Source organism: Anoplopoma fimbria, chromosome 16, assembly GCF_027596085.1.
Source record: "Anoplopoma fimbria isolate UVic2021 breed Golden Eagle Sablefish chromosome 16, Afim_UVic_2022, whole genome shotgun sequence".
In the NCBI taxonomy this organism is placed as follows: domain Eukaryota; kingdom Metazoa; phylum Chordata; class Actinopteri; order Perciformes; family Anoplopomatidae; genus Anoplopoma; species Anoplopoma fimbria.
Window position 1 is genome coordinate 22,979,623 of NC_072464.1, and position 19,759 is coordinate 22,999,381.

A 19,759-nucleotide genomic window follows, 5' to 3' on the forward strand; every position below is an offset into this window, starting at 1 on the left:
GGTCAAGCCCTACACCCCCGCCCGACCACTTCGCTCTGCTGCCTCTGGGCGATTGGTTGCCCCGTCGCTCAGAGGTCCCTGCGGCCGATCCACCCGGTCACAGCTTTTTTCTGTCCTGGCCCCTCAGTGGTGGAATGAACTCCCCACTGACGTCAGGACAGCAGAGTCGCTGCCCATCTTTCGGCGCAGGCTGAAAACTCACCTCTTCAAGAAGTACTACCCTGAGCCTTCCTCGTAGCACTTATTGCATTCGTATTAGTTGTTGCACTTACTGTATTCGTATCAGTTCGCTACACTTATTGTATTCGTATTCGTTTACTGCACTTATCGTATTCGTAGTAGTTTGTAGCACTTATTGTATTCGTATTAGTCTGTTGCAATTATTGTTTTCGTAGTAATTTGCCTCTGCACTGTACTTTTGCTCTGGTTTATGCTTTAAGATGCTTGTTTAAGAAAGGAGATGCACTTATGACTTCTGGTGACTAGTAGTTCTCTTGAATACCTATGTTGAATACACTTCCTGTAAGTCGCTTTGGATAAAAGCGTCTGCTAAATGACTGTAATGTAAATGACTGTAATGTAACAATGCTCATTTAATATATATATATAAAAGAAAATGATGCAAATAAAAGTTGTTATTATATAGGGATAAAATGTGAAATATATATGTAGTAGATGGTAATTGCAAGATGCATAAACTGTTATGTAAAAAGGTATTTAGTTAATTTCTCTGAGTAATGAGAGGTAATGAAACAGAAAGTTAAATAAAGGGATGTGTGTCTTAGTGATCACTCAAGAACTCAAAACTTCAGCTGTCTAAGCAGGAAGTCAATAAATACACACCACTTCTTCATTTTGAGGGTGTGGGTCTTTTGTGATCTAGAATGTCTTACGTTTGCTTCACTTTTACAGAGAAAATGTGTCCTGCAGGATGGATAATGTTCAGTAGTTCAGTAGTTCCTGTTATCTTCTCTCTGAAGAGTCTGGTTCCTGGGATGAGAGCAGACAAGACTGCAGAGTCAAAGGAGCAGATCTGGTGATTGTCGGCACGCTTGAAAAACAGGTAGTGCGAACTTTATATTTTTATATTTTGTTTTTCCCAGGTGACAACCTCCAGGTCTGAACAGTGAAGCAAATGCTGAAGTGTCTTAAACCTGCATTCTCTCTAATGTCCATCAGGTGGCGACTCCTCTGGTTGTATATGCAAAAGTGCATATCGTAGAGACTGTAAATCCCCTAAGACAAATTTTGTTTATGCTTATCATGTATTTACTCATACAACATTTTGGAGGAAAATATTGCGCTTTCAATCAAAACAAGAAAAACTTAATTAATTTTAAAGCTTAAGCTGCCTTGCCGCCGAGGAGCTTTCTTACTACCCCAGCGACCTCTGCCAGGAATATGGATGAGTCTTCCCCCCGAGCCTTCAAACTCTGCCTCCTCCACGGAGCATGTGTAAGTCGGGTTCTGGAGTTCTTCAAAGTGTTCTTTCCACCACTCAACAATATCCCATATAATATGTAGTTCTCCTCCTCTGCTGAGCACAGTCTGAGACAAGCCCTGCTTTCCCTGTCTGAGTCGTCTCACGGTCTGCCAGAACTTCCTAGAGGCCAATTCAAAGTCCTTCTCCATGGTCTCCCAGAACTCCTCCCACACTCGGGGTTTTGCTTCTGCAACCGCCTCAGCTGCAGCCCTTCTGGCCAACCAGTACCTGTCAGCTGTTTCCAGAGACCCCTCGGCCAGCCAAGCCCAAAAGGCCTCCTTCTTCAGCTTGACGGCTACCTTCACCACTAGTGTCCATCAGAGGGTTCTCAGGTTGCCGCCACAACATGCAACGATTACCTTCTGACCACAGCTCTTCGCAGCAGCTTTGAAAATGGCTTTGAAAATGGCCTGCTCGGATTCCATGACCCCAAACTTCTGCAGGATGCACGAGAATTTTTTCCAGAGGGGGGAGTTGTAGGACCTCATGGACAGGGTCCTCAGCCAGACGTTCCCAGTTCACCCTCTCCACAGGCTTGGGTTAACCAGGTCCGTCCAGCAGCCTTCCCTGCCATCTGATCCAACTCACCACCCGTTGGTGATCGGTTGAAAGCTCTGCTCCTCTCTTCACCCGAGTGTCCAAGACAAACGGCTGCAGATCTGATGATACGACCACAAAGTTGATCATAGCTCTTTGGTCTATTGCGAGTCGATCATAGCTCTTTGGCCTATTGTGTTCTGGTACAAAGTACAATTATGAACCGCCCTATGCTCGAACACGACCACGACCAAGTTCCAGAGGTGTTTGAAAGTTTTAATCATACTTAGAAATGCTTGCGTTTCATGGTCAATTTAATTTTAAAGGTGATATAGAACAACAAGTAATTAATCTCTGAGAATCTGCTAGGTGTCCCCAACAGAACTTGAGACTTTTAGTATGCATGTGTTCATTTGACTGCCGGTTACAGTCCGTGTCGGTGGGCGGTGAATTTTTTTAGGACCTCTGAAAGTCGTGACTTCCTCTTTTTCTGAAAGAAAAAGGAAATAAATTATAACCAACAAGAGTTTCGTCATTTTCATGTAATTTGTGCTGCAGAGCTCACCCTAGGAAATAGCTGGCATCCTCAAGAGCGATGGAGGAAATCTATGCCAACGTTGAATATGCCCAACCTGTCGACTCAAACCCTTTGACCAATCAGACAGGTGAGAATGTGAACAGATGAATATCGTTTATTATATTCATGTGTTCCCTGGTCTTCACTGTGTTCAGGTCCCAGCAGCTTAAATAGCATTTTTTTGTATTTTTGGGTTCGACCTTTCTTATTTTTATTGTATATTTTATAACAATGTTGCCATGCTACATAGCTCTGTTCACACATTTCTGTATGTTTTGTCGATTTATGTAAAAAAATATATATATTTCACACTTTCTTTGACAATGTAAATGTATGTTTACTGTGCCAATAAAGCCCCTTTTGTAATGGATTAAGTTGAATAGAATAAAAGGATAGCAGACATATATTGATAGATATGGTGTGTCTGACAGTATTGTGGGAGAGGATTGTCATAGAAACTATTTTTACCACAACTCTGAAACTTGTTACTTCATCAGAGGGTAAAACATTTAGACACGTTCATCATTTAATAGCTGGCCATCTTTTTAGCGATGAAGGAAATCTACGTCAACGCTGAATATGAAAAATCTCAAGTTTCCTCAAAACCTTCAAGAACTCACACAGGTAAGAATGTTGAGTCTGTACATCATCATCTGATCACTGTTTGAATGATTGACTGTTTGACTCTGTGTTCAGGTCCCAGCAGCTCAGAGATCAGATCTCATAGAGCTGTTGTTCTCTCTCTGGGGCTGCTGAGTGTTTTCCTGCTGGCTGGACTCGTCGGTCTCGGTGTCCACTGTGAGTCTGATCTTCATTCAAATTGAACCTGAAATATTCATGAGCATTATTCTGCTCATGAAAGAAACGTAAGTTTAAGAAATTAAAGTTTTCTTAAATGTTGTGTTTAAATATGCAAATAAGACATTATCTTATAAGGACTTTTGGTGAATTTAGGAAGAAAATCTGCAGATGCAAATATAAAGGTAGTAAAATAAACATTTAAATGTGTATTTTCGATGTTTTCTTTCCACTTGTCTGAAAGGAAACATGTCATGGAAGCACAATAGCCCAAATTGACCAGTCCATGAAAAACATTTATTTTCTTAAATAAGTATCAGTGAGAATATATGATTTGTGATTATCTTGATTCATTTCAGACCATGACTCAGTGCGTGGATCAGCTGCAGATCTCTCCACTATCAAAGCCAACCTGACCGAGCGTCTCCGGGTCATGGATGACAAGCTGTCCTCCGTGTCCGAAGAGAGAGACCAGCTGAACGACAACCTCACTAAAGTGACCAAAGAGATGGAGAGACTTCAGCTTTCATCTCAACAGAGTGAGTGCTTGTCTTTGTGGGTTCTGCTGGTCATGAACCTTGAACATATGACACTGTTATATCAGCTCTATAAACTACATTTACAGTCTGTTTTCCCTGTCCAAATAACTTTATTTAAACATGACTGCATTAATGCACAATTCAACTCTTCCATGTTTTGGTAGCATCTATTTTTCTACTAAAAGCCTGAATTTTAGTCCAATTTAAATGTGGCCTCTGCCACTGTGTGAAGTTCTAACAGTTGTTTGCAACAGTTAAGTAATAACTTCCAACGTGAACAGACTTTTTTCGGTTAAACCATACTATTTGGTTGTAATTTCAGGTCACACTATTTTTGCTTTCCAGGATTCTATTTTTTATATTTCTTTCCTTTTTGTTCTGATGTGATTAAGAAGTAATGTTCTAAGTAATTAGCCATTTGATCCAATAAATACTTGGTCTGGTAGTCGTGTGCAAGGAGTCACTAGAGACAGTTAATTATTGTTATATGCACAACAACTACAGAGTTGTTGCTTGCAATGAAAATGTAGGATTTCAGGCTCCCTACAACAACACTCATTTAATATATATAAAAAGAAAATCATGCAAAAAATAAGTAGTAAAAGTAAAGTAAAAGTGTGAATCTAAGACATAAAATTGCTCAAAATTTCAAAAATAGGGATAAATTCTTACATACCAAAATATATATATATATTTGTGGTAAAAAGTAATTGGAAAATGATTAGTGTGTTATGTAAACATGAATGTAATATTTTTTTATGTGTACTGAGAAGCAATGAATATCATATACAAAGATTTAAACAGTAATTAAAGAAGTGTCATAATGATGCGCTTCAGAACTCAAGAGATCAGCGGTCTAAGCAGGAAGTCAATAAAAACCAACAACCACTAACTTCTTCATTTTGAGTGAGTGGGTCTTGTGTGATCTTGAATGTCTTTCGTTTGCTGCACTTTTACAGAGAAATCGTGTCCTGCAGGGTGGATACTGTTCAGTAGTTCCTGTTATCTTCTCTCTGAAGAGTCTGCTTCCTGGGATGAGAGCAGACAAGACTGCAGAGACAAAGGATCAGATCTGGTGATCGTAGACACGCTTGAAGAGCAGGTAGTGTGAAATTCTATATTTATATTTTGTTTTTCCCAAGTGACAATGTCCAGGTCTGAACAGTGAAGTCAATGCTGAAGTGTCTTACACCTGCAATCTCTCTACTGACCATCAGAGGGCGACTCCTCTGGTTGTATAGAAGTCTATGAGAAAATGACTCTACTTCTCTCTTGATTTATTCCCTCAGTAAACATTGTAAACATGAGTTTATGTTCTCAATCTCTAGTTTCAAGTCTTCTTCAATACAGCATGATGTTCATTTAGTAAATTATGCTCCATTTAGAGTCAAACAGACCATAAAGCAGGGTATGATTTAGGGCGGAGCTACCATGTGATTGACAGGTCTCTACCACTGTGATGTCCGGTCTGGGAGTTGTCCGTGTGCTCGTCTTACAACTTAAACCCTATCACACAGTGTTTTCAGTTCATCAAAGTGATTTGTAACATTTCTGTCAACTAAATATGTTTTATTAGCTCCACCCTCTTGTGTCACTTCTGGTTGCAAAAAACAAGATGGCGACAGACAAAAGTGCATATCGTAGAGACTGTAAAGCCAGTCATGGACTGTCCATAACAAACACCATGTTTGAGCATAGGGAGGTTCATAAGTGTACTTGGTACCAGAACACCCTAGGCCAAAGGTCTATGATCGACTTTGTAGTTGTGTCATCAGACCTGCGGCCGTATGTCTTGGACACTCGGGTGAAGAGAGGAGCAGAGCTGTCAACTGATCACCACCTGGTGGTGAGTTGGATCAGGTGGCGGGGGAGGCTGCCGGACAGACCCGGTAAACCCAAACGTGTAGTGAGGGTGAACTGGGAACGTCTGGCTGAGGATCCTGTCCGCAAGGTCTTCAACTCCCACCTCCGGAACAATTTCTCGTGCATCCCGGGGGAGGCTGGGGACATGGAATCCGAGTGGGCCATGTTCAAATCCTCCATTGTGGAAGCTGCTGCTAGGAGTTGTGGTCGGAAGGCGATCGGTGCCTGTCGTGGCGGCAATCCGAGAACCCGCTGGTGGACACCAGTGGTGAAGGAGGCCGTCATGCTGGAAAGGAGGCTCCGTCCGATTGTCGAACCTCGGATTCAGGAGGAGCAATGCGGATTCCGTCCTGGACGTGGAACAGCGGACCAACTCTTTACCCTTGCAGGTCTGTTGGAGGGTGCATGGGAGTTTGCTCATCCAGTCTACATGTGTTTTGTGGACTTGGAGAAGGCCTTCGACCGTGTCCCTCGGGGAGTCCTGTGGGGGGTACTGCGGGAATATGGGGTACCTGGTTCGTTACTACGAGCCATTCGGTCCTTGTATGACCAAAGTGAGAGCTGTGTCCGGATACTCGGCACAAAGTCGAGCTTGTTCCCAGTGCGTGTTGGCCTCCGCCAGGGCTGCCCATTGTCACCAATCCTGTTTGTGATTTTCATGGACAGGATTTCAAGGCGCAGCCGGGGGGAGGAGAGTTTCCGGTTTGGGGACCTCAGAATCGCATCCCTGCTTTTTGCAGATGATGTGGTTCTGTTGGCTTCTTCAGAACGTGACCTTCAGCACGCACTGGGGCGGTTCACAGCCGAGTGTGAAGCGGTCGGGATGAGAGTCAGTACCTCCAAGTCTGAGGCCATGGTTCTCTTCCGGAAAACGGTGGATTGCACCCTCTGGGTTGGGAGTGAGTCACTGCCCCAAGCGAGGGAGTTCAAGTATCTCGGGATCTTATTCACGAGTGAGGGTAAAATGGAGCGGGAGATGTACAGGCGGTTCGGTGCAGCGTCAGCAGTGATGCGGGCGTTGTACCGGACCGTTTTGGTGAAGAAGGAGCTGAGCCGTAAGGCAAAGCTCTCGATTTACCAGTCCATCTACGTTCCAACCCTCACCTATGGTCATGAGCTTCGGGTAGTGACCGAAAGAATGAGATCGCGAATACAAGCGGCCGAAATGAGCTTCCTTCGTAGGGTGGCTGGGCTCAGCCTTAGAGATAGGGTGAGGAGCTCAGACATCCAGAGGGAGCTCGGAGTAGAGCCGCTGCTCCTTCACGTCGAAAGGGGCCAGCTGAGGTGGCTCGGGCATCTGATCAGGATGCCTCCTGGACGCCTCCCTTTAGAGGTTTTCCAGGCACGTCCAACTGGTAAGAGGCCCCGGGGTAGACCCAGAACACGCTGGAGGGATTATATATCTCGTCTGGCCTGGGAACGCCTCGGGGTTCCCCAGGAGGAGCTGGAAAGTGTTGCTGGGGAGAAGGACGTCTGGAGGACCCTCCTTAGCTTGCTGCCCCCGCGACCCGGCCCCGGATAAGCGGAAGGAAATGGATGGATGGAGTACCTTTGCTTTTGTTACTTTAAGTATATTTTGATCCTAATTATTTTGTACTTTTACTTGAAATATTAAATTCAGGACTTGTAATTGTAACATAGTATTTTCACACTGTACTATTTCTACTTTTACTACAGTAAAAATCTGAGTACTTATTCCGCCACCGATTATGCCTGCTCCTTTTTCTCACCCTGCACTTTTTTTATGTACGTGTACTTTTTATTTTCGAAATAATTTTTTTATTCTATGGATATTCATGCCCTCCCATCTTCTTTTTTTGTTTTATTTCTACTCTGTATATGAACTGAATATGCATTCCATACAGATGTGGATATATAATTCTGATTCAACATTAACTATGTATCAGCTGTATTGATAATAACATCACGTATTTTTGAGCGAATACGATTTTAATGTGAATTCTTGTGATTGTTCAGATGAATCCTTGCATTTGCAATATGTAATAAAACTTAAACATAAATACAGACTTTCTGTCCTTTGATCTTGAACAGGAATTCCTCAGTAGCATCATCAGAAAACTCACTTGGATTGGTTTAAGTGACAGAGACAACGAGGGCACCTGGATATGGATTGATGGAACTCCACTGAGTGACACTGTGAAGTAAGACACACAACAAATGTTCTTGATCATATGCAACTAATGCTGCACTTTATCAGGTTTATTTATTGTACAGCTGTCTAAATAATTATTATGAAAATCAGACCGAACTGAATCTCCAACATTGTATTGCAAGTTTTGCTGCACCACGTGGAGAAATAAACTAATTTGGTTGGAAGCTAAAGATCCACATTTTTATTTCACTAGAAAGAATTTAAGCTGCATTAAATTGCTTTTCTCGGCCACTTCGGTGAAGTAAACAATTCCTGTGAAAATTCACCAGCTTTATCACCTCCTAGGTACTGGAATGAACCGCCTAATAACGGTGGAGGACATCCACAGTCGGGTGAACAGGACTGTGTTCAAATAGTAGTTCGCAGGAACCCTCGAGGAAACTGGAATGATCTGCGTTGTGATAAATCTCGGCAATGGATCTGTGAAAAACTGGCTTAGTATTTGAAATATTACATCTGTTAAAAGTTATTGTGAACATGCAAAAGGCCTTAAATGATCTCATGGCGTGTGTGATGTATATAGAGGGAAGGAGGCATGTAAATGCTTGGTGGTCGGATATCGAGTTCTCAGTATGGTTTTCTTGCCATAATCAGCTGCTTTTTACCGGGAAAATGAACCGCAGGAGGCCGGGATCTTTAGCATGTATCTGTATACATGTGCTGATGACTATCGTATGCATAGAAACCAAGCTGCACATTATACTGAATAGATACTATAATGAAGCTTGACCCTGAAATAAACTTATGAGGATAATAAAGTTGACTTAAGCTGTTTTCTTGTACATTTGTCCATCTTGTCTCATTTTTCTTTTTTACACTTTGCTCCTTTAAAGGAACAGTTTGTAGGAGTTATTGTAATTAGTTGGCAGAACTGTAATGTCACATTTCTAACGGTTTTCATCAGTGTACAATCACCTGAAACTAAGAATCATTGTGTTTTCGTTAGCTTCGAATAAGTCTTTCATATCTACATAGGGAGCAGGCCCTCTTCACAGAGTCCAGTGTGGTTGCTCAGCTCCTTCTTCACCAAAACGGTCCGGTACAACGCCCGCATCACTGCTGACGCTGCACCGAACCGCCTGTATTGAGAGCTGTGTTGTCGGGGGTAATAGCTCCTGGTAGGGTCTCCCAAGGCAAAGTGGTCTCGGGGGGGAGGGGTCAGACTAAGAGCGATTCACAAAACCCCAATGAATCGGACAATGCGAGGTTGTGGCACCTCGCCCGGAATAGGGAAACCGGGGCACCCTCCTGGAGCCAGACCTGGTAGGGGAGCTCGCTGGCGAGCGTCTGGTGGCCGGGCCTTGGCACATGGGGCCCGGCCGGGCCCAGCCCAAAAAAGCTACATCGTGCCGCCACCCTGTGGGCCCACCACCCGCAGGGATAGGCATTGGGGTCGGGTGCAATGTGAGCTGGGCGGCAGGCTGGGGGGGGAACCTGGGCGTGCTGACCCCCGGCATCACAGACTAGCTCTAGGGATGTGGAATGTCACCTCTCTGGCGGGGAAGGAACCGGAGCTGGTGCGGGAGGTGGAACGCTACCAACTAGATATAGTTGGGCTCACCTCCACGCATAGCACCGGTTCTGGAACCAAACTCCTGGAGAGGGGCTGGACTTTTTCCTTTTCCGGAGTTGCCCAGGGTGAGAGGCGCCGGGCGGGTGTGGGGATACTCACAAGCCCCCGGCTGAGCGCCGCTGTTCTGGAGTTCTCCCCGGAGAACGAGAGGGTCGCCTCTCTGCGACTGGGAATCGCAGGGGGAAAGTCTCTGACTGTCGTTTGTGCCTATGCACCAAACGGCAGTTCGGAGTACGCGGCCTTCTTGGAGTCCTTGGGTGGTGTTCTGGAAAGGGCGCCGACTGGGGACTCCATAGTTCTTCTGGGAGACTTCAACGCTCATGTGGGTAACGATGGAGAAACCTGGAGGGGTGTGATTGGGAGGAACGGCCTGCCCGATCTGAACCCGAGTGGTGCTTTGTTGTTGGACTTCTGTGCTAGTCATGGACTGTCCATAACAAACACCATGTTTGAGCATAGGGAGGTTCATAAGTGTACTTGGTACCAGAACACCCTAGGCCAAAGGTCTATGATCGACTTTGTAGTTGTGTCATCAGACCTGCGGCCGTATGTCTTGGACACTCGGGTGAAGAGAGGAGCAGAGCTGTCAACTGATCACCACCTGGTGGTGAGTTGGATCAGGTGGCAGGGGAGGCTGCCGGACAGACCCGGTAAACCCAAACGTGTAGTGAGGGTGAACTGGGAACGTCTGGCTGAGGATCCTGTCCGGAAGGTCTTCAACTCCCACCTCCGGAATAATTTCTCGTGCATCCCGGGGGAGGCTGGGGACATGGAATCCGAGTGGGCCATGTTCAAATCCTCCATTGTGGAAGCTGCTGCTAGGAGTTGTGGTCGGAAGGCGATCGGTGCATGTCGTGGCGGCAATCCGAGAACCCGCTGGTGGACACCAGTGGTGAAGGAGGCCGTAAAGTTGAAGAAGGAGGCCTTTCGGGGTCTCCTGAATCAGCAGGCAGGTACCGGTTGGCCAGAAGGGCTGCAGCTGCGGCGGTTGCTGAGGCAAAAACCCGGGTGTGGGAGGAGTTCGGCGAGGCCATGGAGAAGGACTTTTGAATGGCCTCAAGGAAGTTCTGGCAAACCGTGAGACGACTCAGAAAGGGGAAACAGGGCTTTTCTCAGGCTGTGCTCAGCAGGGGGGGAGAACTGCAGACCCGGACTGGGGATATTGTCGAGCGGTGGAAAGAACACTTTGAGGAACTCCTGAACCCGACCAACACGTCCTCTGTGGAAGAGGCAGAGTCTGAAGACTCAGGGGAAGACTCGTCCATATGCCTGGCGGAGGTCGTTGAGGTAGTTAAAAAGCTCTTCAGCAGCAAAGCGCCAGGAGTGGATGAGATTCGACCGGAGATGCTAAAGGCTCTGGACATTGTTGGGCTGTCTTGGTTGACACGTCTCTTCACTGTCGCGTGGAAGTCGGGTACAGTGCCTCTGGAGTGGCAGACCGGGGTGGTGGTTCCCATTTTCAAAAAGGGGGACCGGAGAGTGTGCTCCAATTATAGGGGTATCACACTGCTCAGCCTCCCGGGAAAGTTTACTCCAGGGTGCTGGAAAGGAGGCTCCATCCGATTGTCGAACCTCGGATTCAAGAGGAGCAATGCGGATTCCGTCCTGGACGTGGAACAGCGGACCAACTCTTTACCCTTGCAGGTCTGTTGGAGGGTGCATGGGAGTTTGCTCATCCAGTCTACATGTGTTTTGTGGACTTGGAGAAGGTCTTCGACCGTGTCCGTCGGGGAGTCCTGTGGGGGTTACTGCGGGAATATGGGGTACCTGGTTCGTTACTACGAGCCATTCGGTCCTTGTATGACCAAAGTGAGAGCTGTGTCCGGATACTCGGCACAAAGTCGAGCTTGTTCCCAGTGCGTGTTGGCCTCCGCCAGGGCTGCCCATTGTCACCAATCCTGTTTGTGATTTTCATGGACAGGATTTCAAGGCGCAGCCGGGGGGAGGAGAGTTTCCAGTTTGGGGACCTCAGAATCGCATCCCTGCTTTTTGCAGATGATGTGGTTCTGTTGGCTTCTTCAGAACATGACCTTCAGCACGCACTGGGGCGGTTCACAGCCGAGTGTGAAGCGGTCGGGATGAGAGTCAGTACCTCCAAGTCTGAGGCCATGGTTCTCTTCCGGAAAACGGTGGATTGCACCCTCTGGGTTGGGAGTGAGTCACTGCCCCAAGCGAGGGAGTTCAAGTATCTCGGGATCTTATTCACGAGTGAGGGTAAAATGGAGCGGGAGATTTGGAAGTCTTTTTTTAAAAAAACATTCTGACTGACTTCTGCCTCCTCCTTATTGGATATATCAAAATGATTTATTTATTTAGTTTATTATTAATATTATTGTTTTGTTTTCTTATTTTTTCCACGTTTCAAGTAAATCTAATTTACCTTATTTTTTAACTTACGCAATTCCCAGGATACTTTTCATATAATATTGATTTATTTATTTATCTTATTTCAAATTTGCTGTATATGTTTAATTTTAATTTTCAGTTTCTTTACCCCGCCAATGAATCGCCACCTTAACATGATGGATGGGTTTGTGTGCCCCAGTGATCCTGAGAGCTGTGTTGTCGGGGGCAATAGCTCCTGGTAGGGTCTCTCAAGGCAAAGTGGTCTCAGGGGAGGGGTCAGACTAAAAGCGATTCACAGACCCCTAATGAATCGGCTGATAACGAGTTGTGGCACCTCGTCCGGAAAAGGGCAGTCTGGTGGACGGGCCTTGGCGCATGGAGCCCGGCCAGGCACAGCCTGAAAAATCGACATGGAACAGCTGCCCTGTGGGCCCACCACCCGCAGGAATAGGCATTGGGGTCAGGTGCAATGTGAGCCAGGTGGCAGGCAGGGGCGGGGACCTGGGTGTGCTGATCACCGGCATCGCAAGTCTCTGACTGTTGTTTGTGCCTATGCGGTTTGGTGTGATTAGGAGGAACGGCCTGCCTGATCTGAAACCAAATGGTGCTTTGTTGTTGGACTATTCATGGATTGTCCATAACGAACACTATGTTTGAGCATAGGGCGGTTCATAAGTGTACTTTGTAACAGAAAACAATAGGCCAAAGAGCTATTACATAGTAATTTGCCTCTGCACTATACTTTTGCTCTGGTTTATGCTTTAAGATGCTTGTTTAAGAAAGGAGATGCACTTCTGGTGACTAGTAGTTCTCTTGAATACCTATGTTGAATACACTTCCTGTAAGTCGCTTTGGATAAAAGCGTCTGCTAAATGACTGTAATGTAATGTAATGTAATGATCGACTTTGTGGTCGTATCATCAGATCTGCGGCCGTATGTCTTGGACACTCAGGTGAAGAGAGGAGCAGAGCTTTCAACCAATCACCAACTGGTGGTGAGTTGATCAGGTTGCGGGGGAGGCTGCCGGACAGACCTGGTTAACCCAAGCCTGTGGTGAGGGTGAACTTGGAACGTCTGGCTGAGGACCCTGTCCGTGAGGTCTTCAACTACGTGCATCCGTGGGGGATAACTCAAATATGTATCAATAAATATTTTTTGTTGTTTAATGAGGTGTTTTGTCATTTATTGTCATTATCTTTCATCCACATCACTATAATGTCTTTTGAGGTGAGAGGGGTGGATTTTTCTGATTGCAACTGTATATATATATATATATATATATATATATATATATATATATATATATTTGTATGTTAACACACACAACAAATAAAGATATGTATCTCTCTAAGTGCAAAACTGCACTTTTTTTGTGTATTTTTGGGTAAAACTTTACTTATTTTGTATATATTTATCACAATGTTGCAATGCTCTGTTCACACATTTCTATATAGTTTTCATTTTATTCATGTCTTTTTTTTATTTCACACTGTACTTTGACGTAAATGTTTGTTTCCAATGCCAATAAAGCCCCTTTTGAATAAGATTAAATTGAATAGATAGATAGCACACATATATTGATAGATATGATAATATTGTGGTAGAGGATTGTCATAGAAACTACTTTTAGCACCTCTGAAACTTGTTACTTCCTCAGAGGGTAAAAAGAAATTGTAACCAACAGCACGTTCATCATTTAGTAGCTGGCCATCGTTTTAGCGATGGAGGAAATCTACGTCAACACTGAATATGAAAAATCTCAAGTTTCCTCAAGACCTTCAAGAACTCACACAGGTAAGAATGTTGAGTCTGTAGATCATCATCTGATCACTTTGAATGATTGACTGTATTGACTCTGTGTTCAGGTCCCAGCAGCTCAGAGATCAGATCTCATAGAGCTGTTGTTCTCTCTCTGGGGCTGCTGAGTGTTTTCCTGCTGGCTGGACTCGTCGTTCTCGGTGTCCACTGTGAGTCTGATCTTCATCCAAATTTCAATTTGAGATTTGTATGAGCGTTATTCTGCTCTAAAAAAAAAAAGGTTTTATCTAAATGTTTAATTGCCATCCTTGCTCCTCTATGTGGCTCTCCTTTTCTTATTTATTTTTTTCCTTTTGCTTGTTGTCCTTAAATCACTTTTTAAAAAAACTAAAATTATCACTTACTTCTTATAGAACTCAATTTGTAAATATTGAATGAGTTTAAAACACATTCAGAATTTGAGTAATGATTTCTGGAGCATTATTCTGTTTGTGATTTACTTTATTTATGTTTGTGATACTGGGCTATACACAAATAGAATTGAAGGTTATTGAAAAAAACAAGCTAATTACATTAGTCCTCCCACATCAGGACCAATTTCCACCTAAATGGATCTTAATGTAAGGAATCAGCTGGGGAATTTTCATGGTCATATAAATTTGTTTAAATGTATTGTTTCCCCCTTAATGAATAATAATAAATTGTTATTGTCTGTTTTTTCTTTCCTTAAGATATCAATGTTTTTTAAATTGATTCAGTTACGAAACCAAGATGAGACTGTTAACTTTCTCTTGTGAAATGTATTTTTTTAGTTTTTGTTTCCTTTTGTGTTTTGTTCGTCAAAGAAAGTTGTAATTGTTAATGAAAAACAATGGTTCACTTGAAATCTACCACCAATTACGATATTAATTAATTGGTATCTGGTTCTAAAATCCTTTAATAAACATCAGATTGTCTTTTGGTTTGTTTTAGACTTCCACTCCATTGGCCGTTCAGCTGCAGAGCTCTCTGCTGTCAAAGCCAACCTGACTGAGGAGAGAGACCGGCTGAATGTCAGCCTCATTGAAGCGCTGAACAAGCTGAGTAAGTGAACACAACACAATCAGTCTCTTTTACAGGAGCCACATAGGCAATACATTACACATTACACTGTGCAATAATAGTTAAAAAAGTTAAAAATAGTTAAAATAGTTGTTGTTTTTTTCTCTGTCTGTAAATATAATATTTCAGTTATTGTTGTTTTTTCTACTGTTTTTTTTATTGCTTATTTATAATTTTTTTTTTTTTATTTTTTTTTTTTTATTTTTTATTTTTTTATTTTTTTATTTTTTATTTTTAGCTTGTCTTCTTCTACTATGTCTCTTGTGTGCACTTTACTCTACGCTGTTGTAAGTCTGCAAATTTCCCCGCTGCGGGACTAATAAAGGATTATCCTATCTTATCTTATCTTATCTTATCTTATCTTATCTTATCTTATCTTATCTTATCTTGCATTTAGAGTATAGTTTTCTACCCGTCTTTAATATCATTTTTTTTCTATACTTGTTTTTTTATCACCTATCTTGAATACTTATCAGCCAGAATGCTGACATCCTGTTTGATGTGTTTGAGGGAGCAGGGGTGCAATTTTTTAAAACAGAAAGCATGGCTTTCTCAACATTTGCAACACCTTGTCACGTTGTAGTAAGTGTGTTAAAATCTCCTTGCAAGACTCAAATGTATTTTCAAACAGGATGTCTTTGTCAAAGTCAATTGTTACTGTTAATACAAAACAAAACAAATCGTTCCCATTGACGTAAATGTATTTTTATTTTAGGATGCTAGTTATTTGGTATCTGGTTCTGAGATCCTGTAAAAAACATCAGTGTGTCTCCTGTTTTCTTTTCGACTTCCACTCCGTTGGCCGTTCAGCTGCAGAGCTCTCTGCTGTCAAAGCCAACCTGACTGAGGAGAGAGACCGGCTGAATGTCAGCCTCATTGAAGCGCTGAACAAGCTGAGTAAGTGAACACAACACAATCAGTCTCTTTTACAGGAGCCACATAGGGAAAAATAATCTGTATTCTCAGTTCTGCAAAACAGATCTACCATTACCAGTATAGTTTTCTACACGTCTTTAATATTATTTTTTTCTATACTCTATACCTGTTTGAGGGAGCAGGGGTTCACATTTTTTAAACAGAAAGCATGGCTTTTTCAACATTTGTAACATCTTATTGTCACGTTGTTGTCAGTGTGTTAAAATCTTCTTGCAAGACTCAAATGTATTTTCAAACAGGATGTCTGAAAAAATAATCTGTATTCTCAGTTCTGCAAAACGGATCTGGAATCAACAGTGTGCTGTCAAGTATGTGGAATCGAATCGACTCAGTCCACATTTTGACTGTTCAGAATTATGCTTTATTTGAATTAAGAGGATAGTTTTGTACCCGTCTTTATTATGATTCTTGTCTTGATATATCTTAAATACTAATCAGCCAGAATGCTGACATCCTATTTGAGAGAGCAGGGCTTTAGATTTAAGAAACTGCACGCATGACTTATCCAACACTTTATAGTCATGTTGTTATTTGTGTGTTAAAATCTCTTTCAAAGACTCAATTTTTTTTATGCAGGGTCTCATGAAATGCCCAGTGGTTTCACACATGAGGTAAGTGTGAGAAACAGAGAGGCACATTTGTGTTTTCTAACTACATTTCCTGTTTATTAACAATTAGACTTGTGCATGTATAAATGGCAAACTGCTGGACACCAAATATGTATGTTTTTAGCCTCCATACTTGCATATTTGGCACTGATTTTTAAAATTGCATTGTTTCCTGCAGAGACTGTGTCCTGCAGGGTGGACGAACTTCAGCTGTGCCTGTTATCTCCTCTCTGAAGAGTCTGGTTCCTGGGGAAAAGGAAGACAAGACTGCAGTTACAAAGGGGCAGATCTGGTGGTCATCAGCAGCACTGAAGAACAGGTAGAGCGTGCTATATGTGTGTGTGTGTGTGTGTGTGTGTGTGTGTGTGTGTGTGTGTGTGTGTGTGTGTGTGTGTGTGTCACTTTCATACACAATTAAATGTTATTGACAGAGTTATTGCTCATAGGTCAAGATACTGTAGTTCAATCAAACAAATGTCAAACAGTTTTTTGTGCTCTGGCTTATTCAAAAACTCAGCAGGGCAGAACTTTTTTTTTTTTTAATTAAAACCTAAATTTAGACAAATCTGTGGTTCAATCTTGCTTTCTTAATCTCAGAAACCTTTAAAGGATTAGTTCTCACTACTAAAAATCTGGAAACCGTCATCCACGTCTTCTTAACTGGTCGATTAGATTACTGTAACTCCTCCCTCTCCCGTATTCAATTTATCCAAAACTCTGCAGCTATGGGATTATCCATCAGATCTTTTATTGCCCTATGTCCTTGAATGCAACATAAAGCATAAAGAAAAGTCAGAATTTCTAGACTGTGGGATGATAAACCTGAGGAGATCAAGGCTGCAAACTCATCTTTCAAGTAACTTTTTTTTAGAAATGCTTTTCTGATATTCTAATTGTGCATAAAGACATTTTAGTTTGTTTAACTTTCTATTTTTATGTTTTAACTCTTGGCTTTAAATCTATTTAATTATCTTTGTGTTTTAAATGTGTTCTGTTTTATTGTAAAGCATTTTTATAAACACTGCAAGCTAAATCTAAGGAACTCAAAGCTTTTTCTGCATGATGCACTATTGTCACTGGTAGCCGGCGTTAATAATTAACGTGGTCGTTCTCTTGGTTTAACCTTGGACGTGGATGATTAAGCTACCTGAACATTTTAATTTGTATTTTCATTGATTTTAATGCACAAGAATAAAATGCTTTAGTCAAGTCTCAAGTCAATGTATGTGAAACTCAAGAGTGACTTTGGTCCAAGTCACAAGCTCGAGTCCCCATCTTTGCCACAAACTTAAGATATCAAAATTGTTACAATTCATTCACTTTCTAGTTGTCGAGATATTTCAACAAAGGATGCAGCAACGAAAGTCTGAACCAAATGTTAAAGAGAAGAGAAAGAACTTTATATAAATACAAGTAGCATCCAGCACAAACATCCATTTAATAATTTGAATTTCCACTTTAAACAAAAGTCAACCTCATGGTGGCGCTAGAGGAAAAACAAAAACAGAATAAGCTGTTTTTTGGGGTTTTTTACCGTAACAAATACTACTCATTGTATTTTTATGAATCAATATTATTCAATTCACTACTGCTCTACATTCAACATCTTGAATACAACAAATTTACTTGTAACATTAAAACTAAATGTTATTTTTGTTGAACAGATGTTCCTCTCTAAGTTCCCCGTGGTGGAAACCTCCGCTTGGATTGGTTTGACTGACAGAGTCAAGGAGAATAGCTGGGTGTGGATTGATGGAGCTCCGCTGTCTCTAGAGTAAGAAATGTTAAATATGAGCAACAATACAAACATTACTGGAATTGATTTATTTTGAGTCAGAAATAATCCAAAATTTGGAATCAGAACTACCAGAACACAGAACTTGTAATGACGAGGAAGACCTAATTTCCACTCACCACATAAACAGCATGTCTGAGGACAACTCTAGCACTTTGGTGAAATATCTTTTACCCAGTAATACCAACAGATGGTGCAATGCTCCTTTTAATTTCCAAACAGAAAGGTAGTTATCTTCATATATACAATAGGTCAATGAACGTAATGAAGTAGAAAAATACTGCATAAACAGCTATGTTGTAATGTTTTGCAGAAAATTCATAGAACTACAAAGTAGTTCCAAGACATCCCAGCATATCACAATAAAAGTGTTGGTAACATTTAAGACTCTGCTAAAGAATAATAAGAAAAAGAAACAGGAATAAGTTGGGTGATCATTTAGCACATAGTTTAGATCTTTACATTTCCTGGTGAATAGACATTAACAATGTCATTATTGTATACTTGTTAGGTTCTGGCGGAAAACTCAGCCTGATAACGGCGGTAAATCGGGAAAGCTCGGGGAAGAGGACTGTGCCCATATCATAGCTGGAGAGCCCAGGAACTGGAATGATTTGTCTTGTAGCGCCAGTTTGAGATGGATCTGTGAGAAAAAGTTTTAGCATTGATGAGTTTTGAGATTAAACAATTGTGAATTCATTTTTTGGGGGGATTGCAGACTGGATTGCTCAATTTATTAATAGGGGAAATTATTTGTATCTTCATCCTCAAACCACATAAAGATGTCTTGTTTCTTCTTCATGACACTTTGTGCTCAGCAGAGTCCATCAACTCTGGTGAAAGTTTCTGGTTTAATGTCTCTGCTCCTGCTTGTGAAAAGGGCATTGGGGTGATGTGTGAGCAGCCTGCTTGTCTCAGAGTGTATGACGTCACAGGCCGCTTCTCCGTCAGCAGAGGGGTGTTCCCTCTGATGTCTCCATAAACACCATGACGTCACACTCCCGGTATTCCCTCTGATGTTGAGTCAGTGCTGATAGCTCGTCCATCTTGTTGGGGAGAGACCTCACGTTTCCCATGATGATGGAGGGGAGGACGGGTTTGAAACGTCTGCCCCAGCACGGCATCCTCTTCCTCCTCAGCTCACGGGGAACCTCGGGTCTCTCCTCCGACAGCAGCTGACCCCTGGTGTAAACAATGGGGGTCATGGCTGCGTGCTGAATCTCCGGACACGGTGGAGAAAAGTGCAAAAAAACTGCAGGTAGACCACGACGAACTTGGCGTGTCTTGCTGCCATAGTGCACTACAGTTAGTAAAGTTAAATAAGTAAAAAAAAAAGTAACAAAAAGTAACAAAAAGTAACAAAAAGTAACAAAGGAGCAGGTGAGCAGGAGCTGCTGTAAAATGCAGCCACTCGGGCGGCGCCGGAAACAATATAGTATTATAATAATATTAATAACTTAATTTATATAGCACCTTTAAAATAGCAGCAAGGCAGATATCTTCATATATACAATAGGTCAATGAACGTAATGAAGTAGAAAAATACTGCATAAACAGCTGTGTTTTAATGTTTTGAAGAAAATTCTGGCTCCCTTTCTATAAACACAAATACAAAGTAGTTCCAAGACATCCCAGCATATCACAATTAATTAAAGTGTTAGTATTACAAAG

General features: G+C 42.4%; 1 protein-coding gene across 6 annotated transcripts; it reads left to right on the plus strand.

The window, feature by feature from the left end:
• The first annotated feature begins 834 nt into the window (after window positions 1–834).
• LOC129105106 (CD209 antigen-like protein E) lies at window positions 835–18,846 on the plus strand. 6 transcript variants are annotated; one of them, XM_054615993.1, is made up of 10 exons: window positions 835–1,063; window positions 2,579–2,685; window positions 3,147–3,221; window positions 3,294–3,395; window positions 14,621–14,731; window positions 15,560–15,646; window positions 16,262–16,296; window positions 16,472–16,612; window positions 17,958–18,067; window positions 18,600–18,846. In XM_054615993.1, exons 2-10 carry the CDS (start codon window positions 2,616–2,618, stop codon window positions 18,748–18,750), a joined length of 882 nt encoding a protein of 293 aa, XP_054471968.1. In that variant the 5' UTR covers window positions 835–1,063; window positions 2,579–2,615; the 3' UTR covers window positions 18,751–18,846. The 6 variants fall into 6 exon arrangements, with proteins under 6 accessions (XP_054471968.1, XP_054471967.1, XP_054471969.1 ...); XM_054615992.1 differs by lacking the exon at window positions 835–1,063 and having other exon boundaries at window positions 1,090–2,685; XM_054615994.1 differs by lacking the exons at window positions 835–1,063; window positions 3,147–3,221; window positions 3,294–3,395 and adding exons at window positions 13,610–13,684; window positions 13,756–13,857 and having other exon boundaries at window positions 1,090–2,685.
• The last annotated feature ends 913 nt before the right edge of the window (window positions 18,847–19,759 follow it).

Excerpts from the sequence above, each read along its gene's own strand:
- LOC129105106 (XM_054615993.1), top strand. The coding sequence starts at position 2,616 with ATGGAGGAAATCTATGCCAACGTTGAATATGCCCAACCTGTCGACTCA. Across the intron at positions 2,686-3,146 it reads CCCTTTGACCAATCAGACAG|CGATGAAGGAAATCTACGTC; the intron begins GTGAGAATGTGA and ends CCATCTTTTTAG. Across the intron at positions 15,647-16,261 it reads TGAAGCGCTGAACAAGCTGA|GGTCTCATGAAATGCCCAGT; the intron begins GTAAGTGAACAC and ends TTTTTTATGCAG.